Source organism: Acinonyx jubatus, chromosome B1 (genome assembly GCF_027475565.1).
Source record: "Acinonyx jubatus isolate Ajub_Pintada_27869175 chromosome B1, VMU_Ajub_asm_v1.0, whole genome shotgun sequence".
NCBI lineage: Eukaryota > Metazoa > Chordata > Mammalia > Carnivora > Felidae > Acinonyx > Acinonyx jubatus.
The window spans coordinates 176,234,168-176,260,984 of record NC_069382.1 but is presented as its reverse complement, the minus strand read 5'-3'; the positions used below and the strand labels follow the sequence as shown (position 1 = coordinate 176,260,984).

Below are 26,817 nucleotides of genomic sequence, written 5' to 3'. Positions count from 1 at the left end.
ATGGATTCTTTATTATGACTTGCATAACTAGGAAAAGAATCCTTGAAAAATACATATTCTATGCTTTCTTTCCTTCTAATAACCATGGATAGGAGGAAGTGATATTGAATTTTAAAGCAGTTTAACAAAAGTAATTGGATCTCACACAACAGAAAATCAGTTTAAAATATACATTTTGCCAGCTCAGAGAATTCGGTCTGTTATCACCATTGAATTCACATTTATTCTTTTCTTGCAAAATTCATAAGAAAAATCTCCATTGTATCCAGATGCCTTAGGTATGGTATAATGGCTTCTCTCTCTTTCTCTTCCCCAAAATAATATTATTTATAAAGAACCTGGAAAAAATAATGATGTGACAACTCTTCATTTTCTTGTTCCTGGGAGCTACAGAAGATATAAAAATCCCTCTCTAAATGCAGTTTAAAAGGTTTGTATAAGACTAGGCCTGGTCAGTGGAGGAAAGAGGAATGATCTTACGAGGTCTAAACCCTCTTTGTAAGTAAGGGCCTCTGACACTAGAAAAATCTGCCTTGTGCTCAAAATCTCTTGCATCTTTCCATCTGTGTTGAGTCCCTGCAGGCATTGTTATATCTGACACAGTAATTCTCTGGAAAAGCATGAGACATCTTTAGTTTATCCAAAGTGGGTTTTGTTATAAAAAGCTCCATAAACACTGTCCACAAACTTTTGTGGCTGTTATAGGTAATAACCAAAACAATACTTTATGAGCATTTCGTGTTTCATAGAAATTTATAACATCATGAAAGCCTACCAACATATCAAAATCTTTAGCGAGGCTGCATTGATGCCATTACTATACATGTGAGAGGACTGAGGGGGACAAAGTTCGCGTCTTAAGCCCTTATGTGGCATTTCAACAGCATTGGCACCATGGTTTGCTGAAGCAATTTATGAGACTGATTTAGGAACTCCAAACAGGTCTTGATGACTTTGTCATCCCTGGAAAAATCTTGCCTGTTACTCTTTTCTCTCAATAAATTCCAAATGCAAATTGAATAGAGAAGGCTATGTAGGATAAAAGGGGGGGGGGGAATGAGCGTTAACACAGTTGTAAAATACGTAAACCAAGGTAAGTGTGAGTACCATTGATAACCATAAGTCATAGAGCATTCTGGTTAAAAATCCCTAAATTGTACCTAATGTTTACTAGATTGTGTTTTAAAATCTTAAGAAACTAGGAAAAAGTTAAAGGTACTTTGGAATCTGTCTTGAATAAAATTCAGTAAATGAATTTACTGGGGTTAAACACTCACATGCTGCCAGGTTCCGACTCAATTCACCATTGGGTGCTGGATGTAAGCTCCAGTCCCATTTCCTCTGGTTCCATTAAAGTCACTGAACTTTGCATTGCATAACATTCAAGATTCTGGTACATATTTGAAGCATTTGACAGAGCAATAAGTATTATGATACTGAGACATAGTTAATATTTTAGCATTCAGTAATTCATTTATTCCACAGTTATTCATCGTGTATCTAAAATGTGCCAAGTGATTTTCTAGGAAGGATATTTATCAAGCCAATATGTTTTTTTTTTTTCCTGCTAGTATATTAGCATCATTATGATATTGCTAAAAACACAAATTTTCCCGTTTGGATGAGGCTATATCTGTCTCTCTATAGAATAGAATGACAGATGGAGATAATTGGCTGAAATTTACAAGAAATAAATTCCCTTTCACCATATTTAGGGATGGAAAAAAAGGTTTCGTCTTTCATCCAATGCTGGGTAATAATGTTTGGAAGGATGTTGAAGTGGAGGTCAGCCTCCGTTGGGAAGGGTGGGTCGGGACTTTGTGGACCAGCATTGCCATTTCTAATAGGCTCCACGACAAAGCTAAATTTTATTCTTCCTTTACATTTCACATCACTTATTGTACTTCTTTTTGAAAGTCATGGCTTTCTAAAAGGATGAAAGTTACTTATACGCTTGCCTTACTTTCCTAGATTCTCTGTACCTGGAAGACAGGATCCATGTTTAAAATAACCCCACAATCCATTAGTAGGGAACACCAAGTAACTATTTGTTGAATAAATTACTGCAAAGTTCTGCATTTACATCAGATGACCCCTCAAAACTTATAAAACTCATCATTCTGTTTTAAATCCATGTCTAGCATTGCAAGAAAGTAGCAAAGCTTGTGTAAATTATGATAAGAGCTCTGCTGTCATTATAGCACTCAGATTTGCTTTGAAAGGGAATTGAAATCAGCCACTGGGAACATTCTAAATCCTCTACTAATTTTAGGTCATTAGTTGTACTTCTTTTGGAACATTAAACAATTCTCAAATAACATTTTTTAATGTTGTTCTAAAATATATGCCTTTGCCTAGCCAAGTCATTTGGAAGTTTTTCCTTCCTGGGAAGCTAATCCATCATATTTCTAGTTTAAAAAGGATTTTAAACTGAAACAGGTTTAATGGTTAGTAACCCCTAAAAATGGAAAGACAAGAAAAAAAAGAGCAGGATATCATCAACCTGAGTAGTATCTAATTTAAAATGTGTTTGGGGATGTTCTGCCCTCAACTGAAAGCCATAATTTGGTACCGATTGTGCAAATGAACAAGAACTAAAGATAAAGAAGGGCCACATGAAGACCTTCTGACCAATAGTGATATGTACGTAAAATACTTAAAACATTAAAATTAGAAAGACCTTAAAGTATATGTTCTTTAACACAGTAAAAAACAAAACAAAACACCTAGTTAAGACATCCAAAAAACTACATTAGACTGGATACTCAAGAATCAAGCTAAGAGAAATAAAAGAAAAAATATATAAATCTCAATACTTATTTAACAGACAGCTCCTGTTAGCTTATGCTTCGTTTTGAATGGTGAAAGGGCTACTAAAAACTTTTTGAAGGTAAAGGTAGGAATTCCAAAATGGTCAAGTGTTCTGCGTCATTGAGCTACACTTTTTTCCCCCAGAACAGTTTTGTTTGTTTGTTTTTTGTTTTTAGTTAGTTTGTTTGTTTGGTTTCTTGCCGGGCCCATAGTTTTTCATTAACTTGTCTACCAGGTTCCAGCTTTAGATTCATCTCATAGGCTTTTGTATATTTTCTTGCCTCATAATGGGAAATGATTGATCAACTCACTCGCTCTCTGTTATTTTTCATGCCAATGTACTAATATCCTGTGGAGTCATTTTTAAAATTCTGTTTCAGCCTTATGCTACAGCCTGCCCATACACTTAGGAAGGAAGGGGGGTTCCAGCTCTAACACAGCTTCTAACGTATCTAACCTAGATTAATTTGTCTTAGATCGGTGACCATTACGAGTCAATGTTGATAATGAATCCTCACAGTATACTTTAAAACAGAGCTGGAAATCTGTATAAAGTTAATGATAAATATAAATTCTTCCACAAGTCACACATCAGGCTGAGACTCATTATCTTTATTTTTTCTGTTATCTGCCTTCCATTTCCTTCTTCCTTATCTCATACACTGCTCTTTTCTTTTTTCCTTTTCTCATCCTTTCTTCCCGTCCCCTTACTCTTCTTCCTTTCTCTCTTCTTCCCTCCTTCCATGTGTACCGTCATTTTTTTTTCCTTTTCTAGTTGCTTCTGTCTTTTCTTTCCTAACTTTTCTTTGATTTTCCTTTATTCAGTCTCCTTTTTATTCTATTTTTTTTCTTTCTTTGTGTTTTTTCAATCTCTCTGTTATATTTACCATGTGTTCACTGAAAACTAGTTAGGTATAACAGAAAGATGACAAGACAAAATGAGGATTCAGTGTTTCTTCCCTTATTTCCTCATTTTTCCTTTCTTAAACATGTATTTATTGACAACTTCTTATGTGCAGCCACCTAAGAATTTGAGGCACAGAATCCTGTTTATTTTTCAGTGTCTCTACAAGTAAGTAGGAAGGCAGATGGCTAAGCAAGGTAAATTAGCTTGTATAAACTCATAGAATAAGTGATAAGACAAGGAAGCAGGTATGTTTATTCCATGATCCCCAGTTTAACCAATTTCTTTATACCTCTTTTTCACTTTCTAGATATTTTTTTTTTCCAGACAAATCACTTAGCAGCTGTTTCTTACTTTTAACCATCTGGGAAATGGACACATCTTTGTCTTCTCATTCAGTAGGAACGATGCCCTAAAATATGCCAGAAACTAAATAATCAGTTCCTATGATGATGATTATGGTGAGGACGATAGCTTACACTTATATGGCCTTCGTGTGTCCACAGCTCTCCTTCTACTCTGCATGTATAAATACCTACCATTCATAATGTTATTATTACTATTAGCTATTTACCTTAATGAATGTTGGTGTGCTAAGTCTAATCTACAAATGGTCACTACTCACAAGACCATGTTAAAGCAAAGAAATGTCTTTGGACTGCCATGTCCTTTGTACCTTTTGGCTTTATTTTCATGTCCAGGTGCTATAAGAAGAAAAAAGGACCTTTAAAAAAATATTGTTTATTTATTCTTGAGAGAGAGAGAAAGACAGAGCACGAGCGGGGGAGGGGCAGAGCAAGAAAGGAACACAGAATCTAAAGCAGGCTCCAGGCTCTGAGCTGTTGTCCGCACAGAGACCCACGTGGGGTTGGAACTCACAAGCCGTGAGATCATGACCTGAGTGGAACTTGGACGCCCAACCGACTGAGCCACGCAGGTGCCCTGAAAAAACACCTTTTAACCAAGCTCAATTCAGGTTGAATAAAATGTTCATTCAAGACAAATTTTGAGGAGAGAAGGCAGCAGATATGAATTAGCAGGTTATTTTTTTAACATACCAGAATGGCACTAGGAAGGAAGGAAGAGTGGGATGGAACTATCATATCAGTGGCTATGATTTGCTTCCTTAACTGTAAAGGAACAAATTAGAAGGGTTGTCGTCTTAACAATTGCTTAAAAATTTAAGAATAATTCATTTAGGAATAGTTTATTTAATACTGACATCTCGGTTTGGAGCAAACAGCAATGTAATATTCTGTGGATGCTTAGCCATTTGAGATATTTTATCTCATGGTCTTATTGTGTCCCTCTATCTTTTTCAATACAATCAAGAACATGTAATTAGTAATTGAGAATTTGTGTTTGTTGTTAGCTTTCCATATAGAGAGAAAAACACTTCCAAACTCCAAATAGAAATGACATTGAATATTTTTTTAATTTATTTTTTTTAATGTTTATTTATTTTTGAGAGAGACAGAGACAGAATGTGAGTGGATTAGGGGCAGAGAGAGAGGGAGACACAGAAGCAGAAGCAGGCTCCAGGCTCTGAGCTGTCAGCACAGAGCCTGACGCGGGGCTTGAAATCAAGAGCTGTGAGATCATGACCTGAGCTGAAGTCGGACGCTCAACCGACTGAGCCACCCAGGCGCCCCCACACATTGAATATTTTATAACAAGTGTCAGGGGAGGGGAAAACATATCTTTCATAAAAATTACTCCAATTTAGTTTAAAATAATCTAATCTAGCATAATGATCGTGGCTTGGTGATTCATCTATAAAAACTTCCATTGGTAGAAGAAAAAAAAGGGGAAAAAAATGATAGCAGATTTAATTATGTCTTTCCCAGAAGAAAAAAAAAAAGTGTATAGGGCTTCTCCTTCTTGGTTGGTAGCCCTGGGTTGGTAAATAATCAATATGATCATTATTAAATCTGATTCACTAGTTGTCTGAAAGACATTTTGTTTTGTTTTGTTTTGTTTTGTTTTTTTTAAGGAAGCAAACTCCAGTCTGATGTTGACTATTTTGGAATATTTAGCCCTAACTATCTGGACACACAGTAAGCAGCATTTTCTATTTTACTGGTTTCCCATATTCATGAATAATGTATGACTGGTCATACTTCTCAGATCAACTTATTCTGAATCCTCAACCTGACTGCAATTTGAAATGCATTTAATCATGACAAATCCCTGTGTGTCCTTTGGAAGCCATATAGGCATATCATGAGCTGATAATTAGTCCTTATTTTGACTGGACAACATTTTTAAGAGTTAAATGACACTCCTTAATACACCCTAAAGGATAAATGAATCCCTTAAGTCATTGCTCTCTTTTATTCAGAGAAGCAAGTTCTCCTTGACAGTTACTTTAAAAGACAAGTTGTCTCAAGATATTTGTTTTCCCTTTTAAACTCTCTTGCTTTTGCACTTAAGCTCTGTATTATTTAGGCTAGTTAACATGCAAAGCAGGGAGCTGTTTCTTAACTTTTTCCCCCTTTTTGAAGATAATTTAATGCACATTAACTGGGATTCTACACCTTTTATACTTTCTAATCTCTTTAAAGATTCTTGAGATTAAATTATTTTTAATGCTTTTCAAGTCCACCCAAGTAATAGGCTAGATATTATATTGTGTGGAAGGTACATGTTCTTTTTAAATTCCTCAATTTTACCATTTTCTCATGTACCCTTATGAAAAAAAGGATTTAAGCCATTAAAAAAATGTTATTTTGTACAAAATAGTAATTATGTGAAACTTGTTTCTTTAGGGGAAATGAGAGATTATAGCTAGTTAGGTAAATGACAGAGTACTAATTATTATTTATGGCCTTTATTATTATATATCTGCAAGTCACAATAGATTAAGTTTCAGTTAACTTTGAAAAGCTAGTAATTATAAAATACAATGCTGTCAAAAAAATCATTAACTTATGTACACCTAATGTTTGAAATTAAATTACCTTGCATTTCTTCTTCCAAGCTTCTTATAATATACATTTTAATACTTATTAACTTAAATAATTTTTAAAATTATCGGGGCTCCATTTAAAAGACATGTATTTGGCACTATAATTTGTAATACAAAGACATGAATCTATCAGCATTCAAGGGTGAACACCATTGTTTTCCTGTCCTTAATTGGTAAATATTCTAAAAATTTAAGGTTTTGAATTTTAGTTTCTGCCCAGAAGAGAGGATATTGAGGAAAAATAATAATTTTCAATAATCTAGAATGGGTATTCTGTCATTTAAATGTATGTGTGGAAAAGAAACTGGAATAAGTAGTTAGACCTATAGTAGCGATAACAGTAGAAAAATGTATTAAGTCCTTTTATATAGAGATCATTACACCAGGCATTCAATATGCGTTAGAAAATTTAATTATCAAAACAACCCAATGGGTAAACTCAGAATTAAGCAACTTGCTCAAGGTCACATTGCTGGCAAATGACAGAGCATAGACTTGCTTCACTCACATCCCATGTGTTAATCACTCTGATCCATTGATTCTATTCAATGAAGAAAAGTGAAAGTAAAGGTCTTCACCGAATGAAAATAAAGGTTTACACGCTGCATGATTCCTTGGTTTTTCAGTTTCAGCATACAATTAAGAAAACGTACAAGGTATAGAAGTGTCCTTAAAGTCCCCATTTCTTTTTTGCCACATTATTTTCTAATATACACGGCTTTTCCCATTTCAACGGGTCAAATGTCAGCTTCATGAGTTGCAGTTATATATTCGTAAGCAAACTAAAAATGTGGATATTAATCAATTCCCCAATTAACACAAGGAATCCAGTTGGATACGTATGGCTCAAGTATTGCCTTGTATTCACTTTCTCTTAAGAAATTGGTACAGCCAGTATTTCTTTCCCAATTTAACCCATCCAATTTTGATTAATATGGCCTATATAATCTCTTTGATGCCTAGTTTGCCAGAAAAAACTGTCCACACTTCTTCTTCTTTTCTTTTTTTTTTTTTTCTATTCTGAAAGCATTTATTTCCACCTCTCACATCCAATTCACCAAGGAGTGGTTTGCCATCTCCTGTTTTCAGAAGTTCAGCCCAGCACAGTGTGGTTTCCAAACATGGCTTTTCTGTCTCTGGAATGACAGTGATCGAAAACCTCATAATTGAGGTGTCTTTCTACGGTGCAGAATTCAAAATAGACCTATATTGTGAAGATGGAACTGTTTCTTAGCTGAATATGGTTTTAATAATAGAAGTTTGAGGCTTTTTCCAACACAGTCATTTAGTCTCTGTGTTTCGACTTGGATATAAAACTCTTCATCTTAAAGACCACTGAGGGACAGCAGTGAGAGAAAAGCCCAAAGGAAAACAGTCTGTCCCAATGTCATTCTGGCCCTGGAGCCTACGCCCACCCACACTTCTCAAATTTTTACCCTTCTACCTGTCCAAACTAACTGTTCCCCTTAATTCAAGTTAAGACTCTTGAGATTACTGCTAAATTGGACATCCAGGGACACTGCTTTTTCTCGCTCTCTTCTTCTATACAGAGAGTGCTTTTCTGTTTTAATTCAGCTTGGACAGAGCTGATTTTTTTTCTAACTTATGACATGAGTTTCTAGTACATTGGTGTGTAATTACTGAGCGGTAATATGGTACAGTGGGTAAGCGCACAGCTCTGAGGTCAGACGGCCTGGGTTTGCAACCACATTGCAATCATACTGGTATTACTCACTAGATGCAGACTCTCGGGTAACGCATTTAACTTCTCTGTACCTTAGTTTCCTCACCTGCAACATGGGGGTAATACACAACCTTTTCCACAGGGTTGCTGTGAGAACTGAATGAGGTAATAATATATGTAAAGTTTCAGAATAGTGTGTGATGTGTCAATAGTTTTTGAATGAATGAATACACGTCTGCAGGGTATGTTATCCCAGTAGTGGGACCTAGCATCTTCATGAACCCATAACCTTTATGCCAGTTTTGTGCAGTAAACTCCGTCTTTACTTTCTCTCCATTGTGGAATTTCCACTGAGTTCCCGTGTCCTGCCATAACAAGTCCCAATTCCACTGGTTCGTGGCTTTTTGAAGAACACTGAAGGCTGATGAATTAGCAAGGTTCCCATCAAATGATTCACTTAAGCACTTACAGAATACAGTCACATGGTTCGCAACAGCACACATAATTTTTAAGTGATTCATTTAAAGGAAACTCCCAAAGCATATGTTTTAGTAATTATTTTCATTGTTCCAATATTTGTAGTTTTATCTTTTTTGTTTGCTATGGAGAAAGATTCATTTGTACAAGACACTGGCCAGTACACAAAGACTTTCTAAAATTAATTCCCTCCAACTGGTCTTCTCTGCCTGAGATCTACCGAATAGCCAGTGAAGCTAACTCATTGAACACATGGGAAAATCTGTTTGCACCATGAAACCTGCTTTCCTAAGTGATGCCCACTGCTGGCAAAGCAAAACTGAAAACATTGTGGGGGGGGGGGGGAAAGAGAGAGAGGGAGAGAGGGAGAGAGAGAGAGAGAGACTTAAATAAAAAGCATACATAGCAGATGGCGGGGATAAGTGGCTGAAATTATGAAATTATGATGGACTATTAAGCTCCGATTCATGCTTTCCTTAAGTCATCTGCAGAAGACATGACATTCTAATTGCATTCTTGAATTTTTTACACTATGAGTTTGTTAAGTGCAGGCACATTTTACTAAAAAAAAAATCCTAAATGTATGTAATTTGACATTGTGACAGATTAATACTTAGGCATGAGACCAGCCGCACAATTAGACAGCTTAAATGTGTCCTACATCTTAATGTCTATATGACTTTAAGAAGTCATAGTAAGTCCTCCTCTTCCAAAGGGTCCGTTGCCATTTTGCTGACTGAAATAAATCAAAGTCTATCAGAGGATTTAAGTGGATTACGAGAAAGCTCATCACAATTACACATAATTCTAGAAAATTGGAATCTAGGGAATTAACTGTAAATTCAGAATGTCTCAAGGTAAAAAAAAAAAAAAACTATTTACAGTAGACTTTTTTGAAGTGATTATTGAAGACGTAACTCTTGTTTTTTGAATTATCTGAGTTCTTTTTTAATAAGGATAAAACTTTAGTCTCTGAAGTATCACCTGAAATGACAGTTAAAAGTACAATTTAAAATTCATATGACATTGTGTGCATGCTAACATTATATTTTGTGTTAGATATCATATAATATATAGCTGACTCAGAAGTAGGTGAGAATGCACAGATTCCCATGTGATATGATTTAAATTAGAAACTTTCAATCTTTTTCAGTGTGATATAAAATAAAAACTCCATTTTGTAGAGGAACCAAGTACACACATATAAATATATGTGCTCATGTTACAAACTACAACAAAATCTTCACAAAATAAGGTGAACATGGTATGCACTGACGATGATTCCCTAAATGAGTTCAACCACCAACTCGTAAGTTACGGTCTTCAGTTTGAAGAGCACTTACCCAAAATCTAAATTACCATGATTTTAACTTGTGCCCATCACATTGCTACGAAAAGGCAAATAAACTTTATTAAGTTGAAATGAATTGGTACACTGCCCACAATAGCTCCTGTTAAAATACACCCACGTTACAAAAATGGGAGAAAAGAACTTTCTGCTCGTCACTTTTGCTATCACATAGAATGCCTTTCCTTCATGATGACTTGTTTTGAATATATTCATTTATGATGTCAGCTGTGTCTAAGCCAAAAATAAATTTTATTTCCCAAGTTTATTACTGGAAGATTTGTATAACTGCCAACCAGAGGTCACGAACAAAACTAAACAACTCTAAAAGAGCCACTATCCATAAGCAAAGAAGCTTAACACGTTTGTTCATAGGGATAACCTTGTGACCACTAAATACAGGATTTTCCAATTAGACTTATTCTTAGCACCCACTACTGTCTCCACTAAACCCACCACCCTGCCCTAGGCTGAGCGTGAAGGCTGCATTTTGTTCTATAACATATATCCATGGATTATTTCAGTCAACTACATCGTTCTGTTAGAAAATAAATCCCAATGGGAGAAACAGGTACTAAAAGGGGATAAGGAAAATGAATAGTTGAGAAATTTACTCAGATCTGCAAATACCAAACAAACAAAAATCACCACCTTTTCTGTTTGGCCAATTACATTAAGAAGAAATCAAGAGAAATCGCTATTAGTTTGGTTAGAAGAAATCTCAAAGGAGATATTTTGGAACTGGATTTTGAAGGGTTTGGTGGGACAAGGCAAGGACTAGTATAAGAGGCAACACGTTAAGATCATGAGCAAATAGAATAGCAACGGGCTTTCTGGAAATGACAACTGCGTTAGGTCTGTTGAAGTGGCCAAAGAAAGCAAGTAAGAATGGAAAGAGATTAAGGATGACAGGTAGACAGGATAGAGATGCTGAAGGGGCTTCTGTGCAAACACTTGGAATTTGAAGTTTATACGGAAATGTATAGAAGGGGGTTTTCTTCTAGAGAGAGAATTGCTACTCTACTCAATGTCCTTAAAATAATGATGCAGGTGTTTTCTTAGCAGACATGCTACTGCTAACTCCTAGGAGCAAAACAGGCTAAATAAAAACAAAACCAGAGGTGCCTGGGTGGCTCGGTTGGTTAAGTGACTGACTCTTGATTCTGGCTCAAATCACGATCTCACGGTTTGTGAGTTCAAGCCCAGCATCGGGCTCCACACGGACAGTTCAGAGCCTGCTTGGGATTCTCTCTTTCCCCCTGTCTCTGCCCCTGCCCCTCTCCTGCGTGCACTCTCTCAGTCTCTCAAAATCAATCAATCAATCAATAAAAAACATTTTAAAACAAAAACAAAACAAACACCAACACAAAAATGATACTCAAGTAATAGATATCAGGAAGTCACAAAATCCCCATAAATCTGACAAAGCTCTCTTTAGGGCCATGTTCTAGTTCCTGGCTCTACTTCTTAGATGTTGTGTAATGCCCAGTTTTCTCTCTCCCTCTCTCTCTCTTCCTCTCTCTGTCTCTTTATCTCTCTCTCTTTCCCCTCCCTCCCCCCCCCCCCGCCCTTCTTTCTTTCTATTTTTGGGAATCACACCTCCCAAATATAGAATGGCTTAAAGTGATTTCTCTGGTAAGGATCTCAGAGAGGGTTATCACTGGAGGGATGGGAGGGAGCAGGAGGAGGTGATTGTTCAGAAAAGTGAGTTGTTAGTACTTTACTGGACTAAAAAGAAATCGAACTTTGTTGATTTGTCATATACAAATCACTTAGACAATGATATACTATGATATAGTGAAATTTTCAAATGTGCAACATAAAAATTCTTGAGCAGATGCTCAAAAATTAGATAAACATGACTCAATGAAAACACTGCAGATCAAAAGTGTTCTACTCTATTTCCTTTCATGGATGGAATATGGGTAGAAAGGATCAAATACATCAAGTCTATGCTGTCCCTACTCTAACCAGAAAATTGATGGAAGTGTGTATTTAGTTCCTCTTGAAACGGTAACAAAGTGCTACAAATTTAGTGTCTTAGAAAAAACAAAAATGTATTATCTTAAAGTTCTATAGGTCAGAAGTCTGGCATGGGTCTTCCTGGGCTAAAATTAGTCTCACAAGGGCTACTTTCCTTTCTGGAGGCTGAAGAAGAGAATCTGTTGCCTTGCCTTTTCCAGAGCCTTCCCTCATTCCTTGGTTTGTAGCCTAACCCCCTAAAAATCTCCCTACCTTGAGGTCAGTATGTTGGCAACCTCAACACCATCTGAAACCTTAATCCCCCTATCCCAGGTAACCTAACATGTTCACAGGTTCTGGGGATAATGAGGTAGCGTCCTTGCAGGGAGCCATTGTTCTGCCCACCACCAAAAGGGAGAGGAGATGCAAGATGGCTTCTGCAGAGTCACATGGAGCATTAGATGTGCCTCTGGATCCATGCAGCATGAGAAGATATAATGTAAGCAAGAAAGGATACCCCGAGCTCGCTTCTCTGCCAATCAGAGGCTCCAAGGGAGGTTCAATAGTGAGACTTTGCCACTCTCTGAAGAAATAGGAAGTAAATAAAGGAAAACATTTCAATGAGCAGCAAAAATCAATCAAGCAGACTGATCCAGTGTTACTTCATTGATTTCCCCCACTTTAGCTGCTCTTTGAGTCCTGTTTGCTAATCATCAGAGAACAGTTCTTTCCTTCCTTTTCCTTTTATTTACCTGCCCTGCACTCCCATGCTCTTCACTCTTTCAGTCTTAATTGTGATTGCCAAGTTTAGTTTCAACTGATCAACTTATTGACCAGAGTAAGGAGCCAGAACTCCAGCGGTTTTAAAACTCTCCCCATAAATGGTTTCTCAGCTCCCACCCACTAAAAGCTTCCCAGACCTCATCTCTCAACAGCGCTGCAAAACAAAGTTTTCATGAAAACTTCCTGAGAGTAAGAAACACAAAGGAGGAACTTCTCGTCTTTGTCCCAAATCACAATAACTAATGGGATTCTGTTACCACGCAGCTGTTATTACAGAAGTACTTCCAATCAGATAAGCTTTTCTGTGCAACTTGTGAAATATTTCAATAGGTAATCTCAAACAAAGAGTTTGAGAGTATATTTGAAAACGGCCGTATCATTAGAATAATTGCATAGTTTCTGAAGATCACTACGTTGAAGAAGAAAATGCATGGGTACTGTGCTTTTTTGCCACATTAAAAAAATAATTATATTGCTTCCATGAATCTAAATTGCTGCAATTTGCCCTCGTGCAAAGAGTAATCACAATTACATTACAGTTCTCCTTCCTACATGATTTGAGCTTTAATATAGTTTATTTTATTCTGGACTTCACACAAAATAATGCATAGAAAACAATACTTAGAAATAGCTTCTATCTCATCATAGCCACTGTAGTGATGTTCTTCTTAAGACGTCCCCACATATTGAATTAATTGTTTCAATATTGAACATATTTGCGTTCAGTATATAGGTATTTAATACCAGATCCTTAGTACAGGAACTGTTTGTAAACTTCTTGCTTATTTTTTTAAATGCTTTATTGTGGCTTATGTTGGAGGAAAGAAAGTAGGAGAAAATAATATATATTAATTGATTTTTTTCAATTTTTTTATCCTCTTTATTTGTACAGAATTATGTTATGTGGGGAGGCAAAGATAAAATGAACACTGCCTTTAAGAACACAATCCAAAGATAATATTCTAACAGTTAATCGAGATTTCATGTACTAGTTTTAGAGTAAACATACATTCCTAAAGGTAATATTAATATTTATTGTAGGGTATATATTCTACAACTTTATGGTCAACAAGAAAACTGAAGATTTGAGACTTACTGCAAGTGACTCAAAGTTGATGTTTGCAACACTTTTAGTGTTAGCAACAGGAAAACCAGTATAAAGTGGCTAATACCTTTCATTAACTTAAAAAAAAAAAAGAAAACTTCATCTGGATTATCATTATTTTTGTGTAAGTTTTCATAATAACAACAATCCACCTCCCATCTTCTAGTAAGTGAATGGAGATCTGGTCGCTGGCAATCCAAGACCCCGATTTGAAGCAAATGTTGGATATCACATTTAGGAAAGAATCCATTTTCCAACTGGTGATGAGCAATCTGTTAAATCTATCCCCAAACTTTAATTTCCTATTTACATAAAGCCTAATAGATTATTGGGGCTTTCGGATTGGAACGTTTATGTGACCAAACTCGAATAATAACATGGTCAAACCTAAGTTATTTTTTTCTTACTTCAAAATCTGTTTCATAAATTGTTTTTGTTTGTTTTAAATCTTTCCATCAGTATTTGAATGATAATTTATTTACTGCATATAATTTCTATTTTTTGAAGATGCATGTCAGATTGTGAAATATTTCTTAACTTTTGAATCAAACTCAAAGGGGAAAAAATGTCAAGTATAAAAAATATTCCATCTTTCGCCCATCCACCAGGAGGCTGCAAATATATTGTGATCCTAACTTGGTTACCTTGAACCCCATGGAAACCTTATGCAATTTTGTGTGGTATATATATCTCCATCTAGGGGGGGCAATACTTGTAGTTTTTATTAGATTATTAAAGACTTTGACACCCAAAACAAATAACTTCTAACATAAGAAAAAAACTTATGAAAGATAGGACTTTTGTGGTAGAAAATAAGCACGAGTGGTTGAAAAACCAGGATTGGCCTTTAGTGGAATAATGAATTGCTAACTTGTGAAATAAATGCCCCAGTCTTTTCCTGTGTTTTATGAACTCTTTTGATCAATATCGGAGCATCTTCTCATTTCCAGTTCTTTCCTTCTTCTCCTTCCACTCAGTGTAACCTGCACCCCTGTAATTTTCATGTATAAAGAGAGAAATCAAAGTGAAATCACATCTCTGATGCGCATAAATTGATCACTCCCAAGCAGTCACTGTAGATTTTTCTGCTGTAGTGCAGTTTTCATGTGCCAACCAGCAGATTCATGTTTGAGTTGATTCAGCAAGACTGCTTGAGACATGGTGTGCGCTGTGTCCTCTGTATATGATAATGCCACATTCAGAATGACAGTGGTCTAAGCCTCAGGGCAGTAAATGCTTCTTGAGATACATTCAATTGCTGTTTAACTGAGTTTAGCCTAAGGTACAGAGAAAAGTTGCTGATGCTTTCAAACATGTTTAAACATTTTAATATTGTCTTGGCATGTCAGCTTGAACTAGAACACTCCTAGGTAGAAAATGCAGTGAAATCCTATAATTGCATACCCAGAATTTCCAGAGCTTTCTCTAGTAGCCCTCAGCTTGAACTTGTTAATTAAAATGTGCATACGTCTCTGAAAATGTTCTTTGCAAGAGTTGTACTTTCAGTAATATTGGTCAGTTTGTGACTCATGATAAGAAGACATAAAATAAGTAGCATATGTTATTTCCAGATCTCGCTGTTGTTTATATATAGCAGATCCTATAATAATACACCCATGATCATTATCTCCGTGATCCATCACTGTATTGATAAACTCTTCCCCCTCCCAGAAAAGCAAAAACAAACAAACATAATGTAGGGGCTTCAAACGACAAAGGTTTATTACTTCTCACATTTCTGTGGCTCCCCTGCTACTGGTGCATGGCTCAGTTACAAGGGAGTCTCTTTCTCAAATAGTGTTTCATCTTCAAAGAAGCTAGATTGTGTGTTCTCTTGGGGTAGGGATGGCAGGGTTCCACGGGCAAATGCAATAGATGTTGTTGCTAGACTTCTTGAAACCTAGTGTGGAAATAACACGGTTTCACTTCTGCCACATTCCAATCATCTAAACTGGCCTGTCTTCGAGGGGTACAGACGTAGAATCTACATCTTGACATAAGATCAGTGATGTCACATTCCAAAGTAATGTGTATAGGAGATTAATTCCTGGCCTTATGCCACAATTCACAACCGTCATGTACAGGCATCATGAGATCTACAGAGCTCATTTGCTGAATGGCTTTTTGTTGCGTTATTTCCGGTGTATGAAGGGTGCACTGAATCTGAGGTGTTTGCCCTGCTACATTTATTGTCCTTCCTAAATTTCAACCTCTTAGTCTTAGATTAGTTTATTGCCAATTTTTGGCCTCTCTTCAGAGCACCTTCTTATGTTACAACTCGTACAGGCAAAACAATGTAGCAAGTAACAACCCAGTACTTAAGGGGCAAATCTCTTTCAGATAAAAAGTATTAATTGTGAAATTGTTCTGGGTAGGTTGTAAAGGTAACTGCAAATAATAGAGCATTTCCTTTTTCCTTTGGAGCAAACATCATGACACATACGGAATACGTCTTCTCTGGAAAAGTCTTAATAAATAAGCACCTGATGTAGAGTATCCAGGATATGGCAACCTGTGTATTTTCCTAAACAGATGGTAGGTCTCGTATACTGCAGACTCTATAAGCATAAAGACATTAGAACAACAGGAAAAGTAACTCAAAATACATGCCCTTTTGATTGATGGTTGGTATTAATTCCACAAAATGTTTTCTGAAAACCTTTTAACCAAATACATCTGAAAATTCAGAGTCCTTCATATGTTAAAAAAGGTATTATCATGCATGCATCATACATTACTTAAAAAATCTAAGACCTAGACAGTGCTCTTAATGAAACACACTATTTCTAGAGGAAAACATAAATATTTATACCACAGAAGATAAAGATGAAGAATAGCCTTAGATTGAATGTCCGGGGTGTAAATTTATGGGAAAACAAAACAAAACAAAACTTTGGTTTTCAAAGCTCTTTTGAGGACAGAATTGTGCATGAGGGATGGTGTGCCTGAAGTAGCTAATATTTATTGAGGGTTTATTGTGTGTTTGAGAATTATTACAAATATTTTACCTACATTAACACACTTAATGCTCACCATAATCCTAAGAAGTTAATTTATTCTTATACTTGTTATATACATGAGGTAATTTAAATAAATCAAGTTACTTGTAGGGCGTTGGGATGCCTCAGTCAGTTAAGCATTCTATTCTTGATTTTTCGATCAGGTCACGATCTCACAGTTTGTGGGATAGAGCACCATATCGGGCTCTGTGCTGGCAGCATGGAGCCTGCTTGGGATTCTCTCCCCCACTCTCTCCATCCCTCCCCTACTCATTCTCTCTATCTGTCTCTCTCTCTCAAAGTAAATAAACTTGAGAAAAAAATCAAGTGACTTGTTCACAATTACATACTCCCTAAAGTGACAAAATTAAGATTTTGAATCCAAGGAGCCTGGTTCCTATTTCCCTAAATAATATACTTTTCACTTATGGAAGACTAGAGAGATTATATATATATATATATATATATATATATATATATATATATACATATATATATATATCCTTATGTATGTGTGTATATATATATATACACCTCCTTATGTGTGTATATATATATATATATATATATATATATATATACCTCCTTAATTTTCTAAAGGGGCTATGACCTACTGTTTACTGAACATCTACACTGCACCAGAGACCATAGGTATTCTCTACATTAATTCTTTTATCCCTGCAATAGGTAAGGGAGTAGGTATTATTAACTCAAACACAAGGATCTTGAGGCTCAGAGAAATTATATCCAAAGTCATACAGCTTCTACCTGCTGTACCCAGAATCGCACTCAACAATGCTGAGACAAAAAAATTTATTCTTTTCACAAACTCGTTGATCCAGTCGGGATATGCTTAGGAGTCCATAGGTAAGACTGAAGTTAAGGTTGGGTCGATGGGCCATCCTTATATCCTCTTCTAATTTGCTTGGATCAAGTGATTTTGTGACAAATTAGAACACTATTTAAAAATCTTAAGCCCTTTTTTATACCCCTAGGTGACACTCAGGTAACTGTAAATCTCCCCTTCTTCCAGACAGTATTCAGACATTTAAAGGATTACAAGCTGCTTGCCGGCATCCATGGTTCCTACCCTCGCCATTATCTATTTATGTGCTTACCTTTTCAGTTTTCCCAAATTCCCCAAACAGATAAAAGGTAGGGATCTTTAGTTTATTTACATTAAAAAGCCAAGTCAAAGTCCATGTGAGCTTTGTGGATTTCATCCCCTGACACGTATTCTTGGTTGACTGCAATAATAATTTTCCAGTAAAGGGTTTATTTAATTATATACTCAGTTGTATTATATAAAACAAAAGTGAATCATTTTCTTACAACTATTTTAAAATAAAGCCCTTTATTCAATCATTTGAGTAAAAGAGACATTTTCTTTTGGATTACAAAAATAAAGGTAATGTTAAAATATTTGTTGGAAAACCATTACCAATTGTCTTACTTTTTGTTGTTCATCCTTTTGTAAAACCTTTTCATTGTCCAGTAAATTCCACCAGAATTTAGATGTGACTCTAGAAAAAGAAGTCTTTGTATAACAGGAAATCAGGAAGTATAAGAAGAAAATACTTTAAAAAGAAAGAAAAGCAAAAGGTGCCTCAATGTGTTTTTCCCCTCCCCTAAAGGAGAGAATGACACAATTTTTCATTTGCAGAATTTTCTCAAGTAATTTTAATAATATTCTAGTGTTTGAGTTAAAAAAAATTGTAGGAATGGTATGAACATCAACACCTTGACTAACAGCTCATTTATCACAGGATCAGAGAGTTAAGTAATTTGTGTATCAAACAAATAAGCAAATGATGCAGATAGCTTTAAATAACTGAGCTTAAAAGAAAACCTCATTGGAAATATTTTAAAACTATAAATGCAACATGTTCATGCCTTCTCTTAGGAGAAGAAAATATCCTTGTATCTTCAGCCCCAAGCCAAGGGCCTGAAGTAAAGGGGGTGCCCAGGATTCTGACAGAATGCATAACTCAGCATACGAAAATCCCTACTGGTGCAGATCTGTCTTCAAGAAGTCTGAACACTACAGTTCTTTTCAGTAATAAAGATGCCTGTAATGGTTTCTGAACTGTATAGGACAGCATCAGGAAACATGAAATGCCTGCATAAATCTGGGGTTTCCTTGCTCTTTCTGATGATTCCACATATCGTCTGTCGGTCACTTATTGTTGAGATCACTGTACCAGCATTTTCCCAGGTCGGCTCATCTACCGAGCCTAGTAAGGACGCCTGCACTTGTTTTCTGAGAAAGAGCTCGAGTCCTTAAATTCATTATAATTTCTTCTACTTTAAGAGATGTATGGTTTTAAGGAGGTCGCACCATTTTTGTCACGAAGTAGTAAGATTGGGGACTTTGTGGAACCTATGTCCTGAGCTGCCCAGACACTTTTTTTTTTCCTCTTCCTTTGGAGACTCTAGCTTTTCCTTATGGCCATGGGTAGCCGCAGTTGACCTCTAACTACCCAGCTGTTACATTTTAAGAAGGAGCATTATGGTGTTATGAGCGACACTAAAGTGAAAGTCAAAACACTTATTCTTTGGCCTTCGCTGTTCCCGAGAATGGGCCCCTCACTGCTGCCACCCTCCTTGCTCTTGGGCTAAGGTGATAAGTAAAAAGAGTGGGCGTGGGAAAGTACTTTCTATGCTATAAATTGTCAGCTATTAGGATGGCTTAAAGCTGGACTTGCAAGAAGCAAATTAACTTAATGCCTAAGAAAGGCCGTTAACTCTCCAAGCCCATGTGATGGTTCTAGTAAATAGCATAACTGGAATGCCACAGGCAATGCTAAAGCAGCCATAGGATCTGATGAATATCATTCCTACATCCACTCTTTGCAAGATTTGATATGATTAAGCAGGGGTGTGGAGGGGGGCTCTAAGGAACCGATTTTGTGGTGGAAAATGCTGATAGCGAATACCATTTAATTTGATACAGAATATTTTACTTTTTATTGATTTACTCAACGCCAACTGACAAGAGTTGTGATTAACTCCTTCCCGTCTTCACTCAGGTCCAAATTAAAAGACGTAGTACTAAACCAAAGCGCGAAATAATGTTCTTAGATATCAAAACCACATCCTTCGATGAAAGACTGAAAGATGGTTACTAGCTGTGTAAGGTGTGCCTCTGTAATTCCACAAAGCAGGACATTTTAAGAGTGTACCTTTTATGAAAGGGAGAAGAAGTACCTTCAATGATTCTTGAAGACCCTATATAACTTTTGTGTTACAAAAAAAAAGTAGACTTGCATAGTGAAAATAAGAAAATATAGAGACACAGGAAAACACTATTCCACTCATGCCTTCCCTTAATAAATAGCATCATAATATAAATTGTATTTGTTAACCATTGGCATTGCTTTTGAGGATTCATTTGACTCATCAAGATTGGAAGTTTTGATTGCTTGTGATGAATCTCTTATAGCCTCTCTCGATTATTTTCTAAATGTGATGACAAACACTGCAACATGTCTCAGCCAATTAGGCTTGTCAACTTCCACTGTGGTCCCCAATCAAGTGTCTGACTTTGGAAGTGACGGGAGATCCTTATTAAAAGTCGTGCCTCTTGGATAGAGACGTGACAGCCCACAGGCGGCTGATGGCAGAGAAGACAAGTTGCCTTTGGTAAAAGCAATAAGAGGAAATCGATTTTCACAGGAAATAATCCAGACTATGAAGTAAAGGCTGAGGGAAGAAATTGAAGAGTATCTCGTTTCTACTTGATGAGAAATTGAGTCAATCTAAATAAATATAATTTCTTATCAACTACAGGGCATTCAGGTACACGTGTAAAACAATAGGTAAGAAGAATTGTTTGCATATTACACAGCACTCCGAGCTGTCTCTAAATGTATCTCAAGCAAAAGAAAAACAAAGTGCCACAAATTTAAGACTGAAAACACGAATTAATCCCCCAAAAGCAGAGGACATCTAAGTCACTGTGCAAGTAACCTGACATGTTGTGTGAGACTTAAGTAAACTTAAATGTTTGGAGATCATTCTGGGTCATTTTTACAGGGAATGATGACCACATTCAAAGAGATTTTTCCTATTTTAGTAGCTTTATTCCTGATCACTTTCTTGTTTTTTTGAGAGGCACTATCATACAAGAAAAAGAAAAAAATTGAACTTGTTAAAGCGATGAAAAAAAAAAGGAATATTTAGAATAAAATAGGTCTGATCTTACACTTGTCATTTTTATAAGGGTTTTTCCTGCTCAAGGCATTTAAGTCAGCTTCAAATAAACAAAGCATCCCAAGATGGAAAATATTCCCAAAGACCTCACATTTTGTTCATTTAAACTAACTACATTACAAAAATCATTCCTAAAATTGCCAATAGTTTGATTTTTTAAATGCATCTAAAATATGTGTTTGAGAGACACAGAGGGAATTTTTGGCATAAGAAAATGAATAAGAGAGTGCTTTATCTTTTGATGATACAATTAGTAGGGTCTTCCCCCTTCGAAGTCAAATAGCACAGCATGTGCAACTACTGTAAATAATTATCTTTGCATTTTACCTTTTGGAAAGATTAAAGTCACTGTAGATTTTCTGGGAAGAGCACTGGCATTTCCTCATTGAACTCTCAGCACACAGCATAAAAAATCTCAGGCCATAGTGGCTCAAAAATCAATGGGCTGACAAATGTCAATATTTCAGTTATCCATCACTGCAGGGGGAAAAAATGGCATGCATTGGACTGCTTTGATTTAGGAGATTTGGCAGGGTAAAACTTCTGAAATAACCTATACAAATGATAGCCCAGATAGGAATGTAATGTTAAATTATAGAGAATGGTGTGTGGAGACAGAAGCAGACGGTATAAATATATCGGGGATAATGTAAATAACCCCTTTATCTATTTTAAACCAAATCTACGCAAGGTTATGTAGAAGCAAATTTCACTGATTCCATTGATGTGAATGTATTTGCAGAGGTTAAAATTTGTCAGTCTTTTAAGTGCAAAGCCTTGTTGAAAGACAGAAAGAAGGAAAGAAGGAAAGAAAGAAAACATGATGCCGTATGATATAAATTGGAGCACAGTCATATTATGTTCTTTTGTTTGACAATAAAATAAACTAAAATTTATACTAAATAATACCCTAGAAGCAATTCATTTAGAATCTGTTGAGGTAGAGCAGTTTCTCTCTCTTTCTCTCTCTCTCTCTCTCTTTCAAAGAAAAATAGTCTGTTAAAAAATGTCAAGAGTAAGAAAATGCATACCTATTCTCCAAAGACAGACACATGTTAATGATTTTGCTTACATATTCAGATAATTCTCAATTTCCATCTCTAATCCTGATCCCTAAGAACTCTCTAGATATGACTTCGCTTCACAGTACTAGAAGACATTTCCAGTTCTACGAGGCATTAACATTCATTAGGTGTACACGCTATTTCATCAGAACTTTAGGAGCTTGACTGCATTTACCCAATACGCTGCATTTCACCTAATATTTCTATTCAGCAAACACACTGGCAAATGTTTTCTTCTGTGAACACTTAAGGGATTATCCTACAGCACATATTAGGTCATGTGACATGGTGGGTGGGAGGTGGGTGTGGGCTAGGGTGGGGTAGGTGATGATGTTGCTAATATGTTCACATCCATAACCTACTTGTACTTTGTTTTTTGTTTTTTTTTTTTTACTTTTTACCAAATAATGTGCTGTCAATTTAGCTTCTGCTTTCTGAGTCACCCTGATGTTTTAGAATGTATTTTAAATATAAGGTTTTGCCTATTTGCATTCCATGAATAATGTATAAGCAGGATGAAATCCAATTGGCAAAAGTATATGATTTCTGGGATAATTTATAAATAGAGCAAATTATCTATTTAGGTTTAATAACGTTTCTTATGCATGTGGAAACATTTATACCCATACAAATACACATATGCACTTTATTTCTACTTGAGAATATACACATGTCCCTGTTCTGTAACAAATGCATGTGTACCTATCTATCCTACAGACTTAAATGTATTAGTTTGTTCATGCCTTTCTTTCCATAGTATTTATTCTTTTTGCAAAACCTTATCTTTAATGGATATGAAATCAAAACAGCTCTATGGTAATGATGAAGTACGGGATGTTGAAAAAAGGAAAATAATATGAAAAATTATATATATATATTCCATATATATTATATATATATATATATATATATATATATATATATGTCCCCCCCTTCCAATTTCATACATATCAGGAAAGCCAGTTGCAGGGTGGCCAACTTTAACATTTTCTTCTCCTTGAATTTCAGATTCAAGACCTCTTCCAGATGTAGCCCTGACTGGGAAGTGTACCCGTGAGTGTGACGAATATGGCCACTCAGACTCCTGCTGGATGCCAGTCCGTACTTCTCCAGAGAGGAAGAAGAGCCAGCCCAAACTCTCCACTTTCATGCCTGTTGATGAACGAGGAAGCCAGGAAAAGCTGGCCAATGGCGAGGCCGCCATCATGGGTGACCGCAACAGAAACCTCCTGAACAAAAAGTTGACCTCGTCCTATGAGACCTTCAGTGCAGCTAGTTTCAGCAAAAATGAGGAAGCCAACCCCGAGGATATTCCCCTTACAAAAACAGGGGAATACAAGCCATCTCCTGTCAATACTCTCACTAGAAGAGAAGTTTACCTGTAGGCTCTAAAGGAGAACAACAAAGTTCTTTTCATGTATGAGAAGGAGAATAAGGGGCAAAAAAAAAACCTTACAAAGAAAAACCGTTTAATCAAAAAGAGGGGGCTACCAAAGAGACAAAGCTTTGCCTGCCACTTCTGCCTCCAGATCAGGCCTTTAGTGATACTGTTAGCCTGATTGTAATGTACAATGTAGAAACCATCCTTGTTACTTGCATGTCTAACCCCTTCACCGATTATTCCCAACACCTGCTATCCCTCTTCCCCATCCCCCTCCAAGGAGGAAAAAAAAAAAAAAAGATGGTTGCAAGTTTTCTTTCATGGTAACAAGCCTGATTAGCAGAACACAACACACTCTCATTATCCCTAAGCCGAAGCATGATTTTGTCACTTTGATTTAGTTCGAATGCCATCCGGCTGGCCAAAAAAATAAACGTGAAAATAAAATAATACTAATAATAACGACAACGACGACCACAACAAAACCAAAACCAAAAACAGATCAGGTAAGATGTATTTCAGACTTACCATCAGGATATGATTAATCACCATGAAAGGCAATCCCCCCAAAATGATAGAGTCCCTGTAGAGGTACAGTTCTTATAAAGGGGGACTCTGTAAGAGGCATATTGAGAATCTCACAGGTGCCATATTCTAATAACAGAGACTGACAACTAGACAATACCCCGCTGGAGATTGCAGTCCCAAATTGGCATACGTTGTTCTTTTCAAGTCAGGAGTATCAACTTCAACCCCATACGTCCATTGAATATTTTTTGTATGGACACAATCTTGGCCAATTACAAGTCAATTACACTAATTATAACTTGTAAAAATTATATATATATATATATATATATATATATATATTTTTTTTTTTTTTTTTTTTTTTTTTCCGAACGGCACCACTATTACCAACCAACTGGAACAATTGTCATTAATTGTCATTAAAAGGCCAAAGATCACACGGCAGGTCAGGGAAATCATGAGGTAGATTTGGTCTCGACATGGAAATTCATTAAGAAACAAAAGCAACCGAACCCATGCGCCCACAGAAATACTCCAACACTAGCTTATTTTATGTTGTCTCCATACCCGAAAACAGGCATTCTCTTGTAAAATGGATTTTCTTTGAAAGCTCAGAAAATGAAAAACTAAAGTGATGTATTTTTGGTATTAGAGTAGGTGATTAGTTTAGGTTCAAGTTTAGTTTCAAAAAAGCATATTAGCAGGGAAGATTCCACTTTTAAAAATCGTATTTGTGGGAAGGTAGAGAAAGAAGGATATGTGGGCATACAGTCTTTTAAGTTAAACTCACTGTTAACCATTTTAGAATCCAGGTTGTGCTTCCTGGCCTTATTCTTTACATTTCAAAATACCAATTGTAGTTTTTCATGTGTTTAACACACTCTTTCAGATAACGCAAGTGCATTAATTCTGGATCCTGTGCAATATGGCACTCTTAAGACTCACAACATTGAAACAAGGTGACACCCTAATTGATTTGTCACAAGTGTGATTTTGGACATTATTTAATATGAGTTAAATCCAGACTGAACACGAAAGAAAGGAGTTCTGGGCAATGATATGTTTCCTTGTATGTACATCTCAATGTGGGAAAATATGCAGTTTTTTTCAGTGTAAAAAAAAATCCAAACCAGAATATATAGATTTTGAGTCATTTGTTCTATAGAAGATGATTTAACATAATTGGAGACTGAGCTGGGACATTCAGACAAAAGTGACAATCCAGGGGCGGAATAGGGGATAACAGGTGAAGAGAGCAAATGTTCCCAAAACTGAATGTTTGCAACCTGGTTAAGACATAGGCTGATGGCTCTCTAGCAAACTGTAGAAATAGTGTAGCTTTGGATAGTTTTATTCTTTACAGAATTTCTTAGACTATAAGGTGAAGCAGCCTGGACTAGAGGTTGTGAACTCACTATTAAGTCATCAAAACGTTTATCTTTAAAAACCACTTCTCTGTTTGGTGGGCTACTTTTTGGGGGTCATTTCCTTCTGCTCTTTCTTAAATGGAGTTTTCATTTGGATGTTAGTTTATGTATAATAGTTAGGATGAAAGAAGATATGTAATTGAAACAAAAACGTTGGACTAAAATATCAATAATTGAACATGTTTATGTTTGATTATTATTTACATGATGGAAAGATGCAATTCTAGTACTTTGTTAGGAAACTGCATTAAAGCAGTTCTGCCTTGTATAATCTGTAAGTACCTATTAAGACAAAATACTTCTAAAGATACTTATGAAATGTATACATATTTTTTCTTGCACGTTACGAAGCAAATACTCAATTGCATAACACAGGTGTTCAACAAACTTTTTTTAATGCATTTTTTTCTTTCTTTCATGAGACACTTGAAACCATTAGATAGCTCATTTCACTCTATTTTGAAACCCTTCTGTTGTCTATAAAGCTAATACGGGTCATACTGGACCTTCGGATTAATTGGATCCACATTCCCCAATGACATTTGCACCATGTTCAAGACAGCCATGTCATTGTCATTTAACTCGTGATCCTCTCTTTAGAACTAAAATGGGTGTGAAAGAATAAAATTCCGTGTACTGTAAGTATTCGCAGTAATTCTAGTAGAATTAGCTCTCATAACATGTTTATTATATAATGAGCTGGCATGACACAGAAATATATTTTGTGTTTGTATGACTTTTATTTTGAATAGTTTAAATCTGGTGCCACTCCATATATAGAGTGCTTTTGAAAAAAATCAATAAAAAGACACAAAAAAAAATAAATGAGTGAATGCAAAATAAGCAACTGTGCCTTTTATACCTGTTGTTATGGTAAAAAAACGGTTGTTGGGTTTGGACAATGAGGGAAAATGGGCTATTCCCGACTTTTTTGATCTTGTATATTTATCCATGTTTATTTTCTGAAAATAATAAATAATATATTAAAAATTTGCCTTCTGACAAACTCAGATAATGGACCAGTCTTAAATACCGTTCATTCATAAAACAAAACTAAGGCATTAATTAATATGGGCTGCTTAATTCTGACTAGAAGGCTAAAGCATTTATTGTAATAGTAACACAGAGAGATATTATCAGGGGTGAAATCAGTCCATTCTGCAA

At 36.0% G+C, this 26,817-nt stretch overlaps 1 protein-coding gene across 11 annotated transcripts in view; it reads left to right on the top strand.

The window, feature by feature from the left end:
• The window catches only part of PCDH7 (protocadherin 7), a 413,286-nt gene extending 389,238 nt beyond the window's left edge, over positions 1-24,048 (top strand). For 8 of the 11 annotated variants that reach the window (XM_027052824.2, XM_027052734.2, XM_027052644.2 and 5 more), the window contains one exon: positions 23,326-24,048. In XM_027052824.2, coding sequence (XP_026908625.1) covers positions 23,326-23,702 — 377 coding nt within the window. In that variant the 3' untranslated portion in view covers positions 23,703-24,048. The remainder of the gene's footprint in view (positions 1-23,325) is intronic. The other 3 variants (XM_027052916.2, XM_027052859.2, XM_027053009.2) reach the window with 2 other exon arrangements.
• Positions 24,049-26,817: the final 2,769 nt, after the last annotated feature.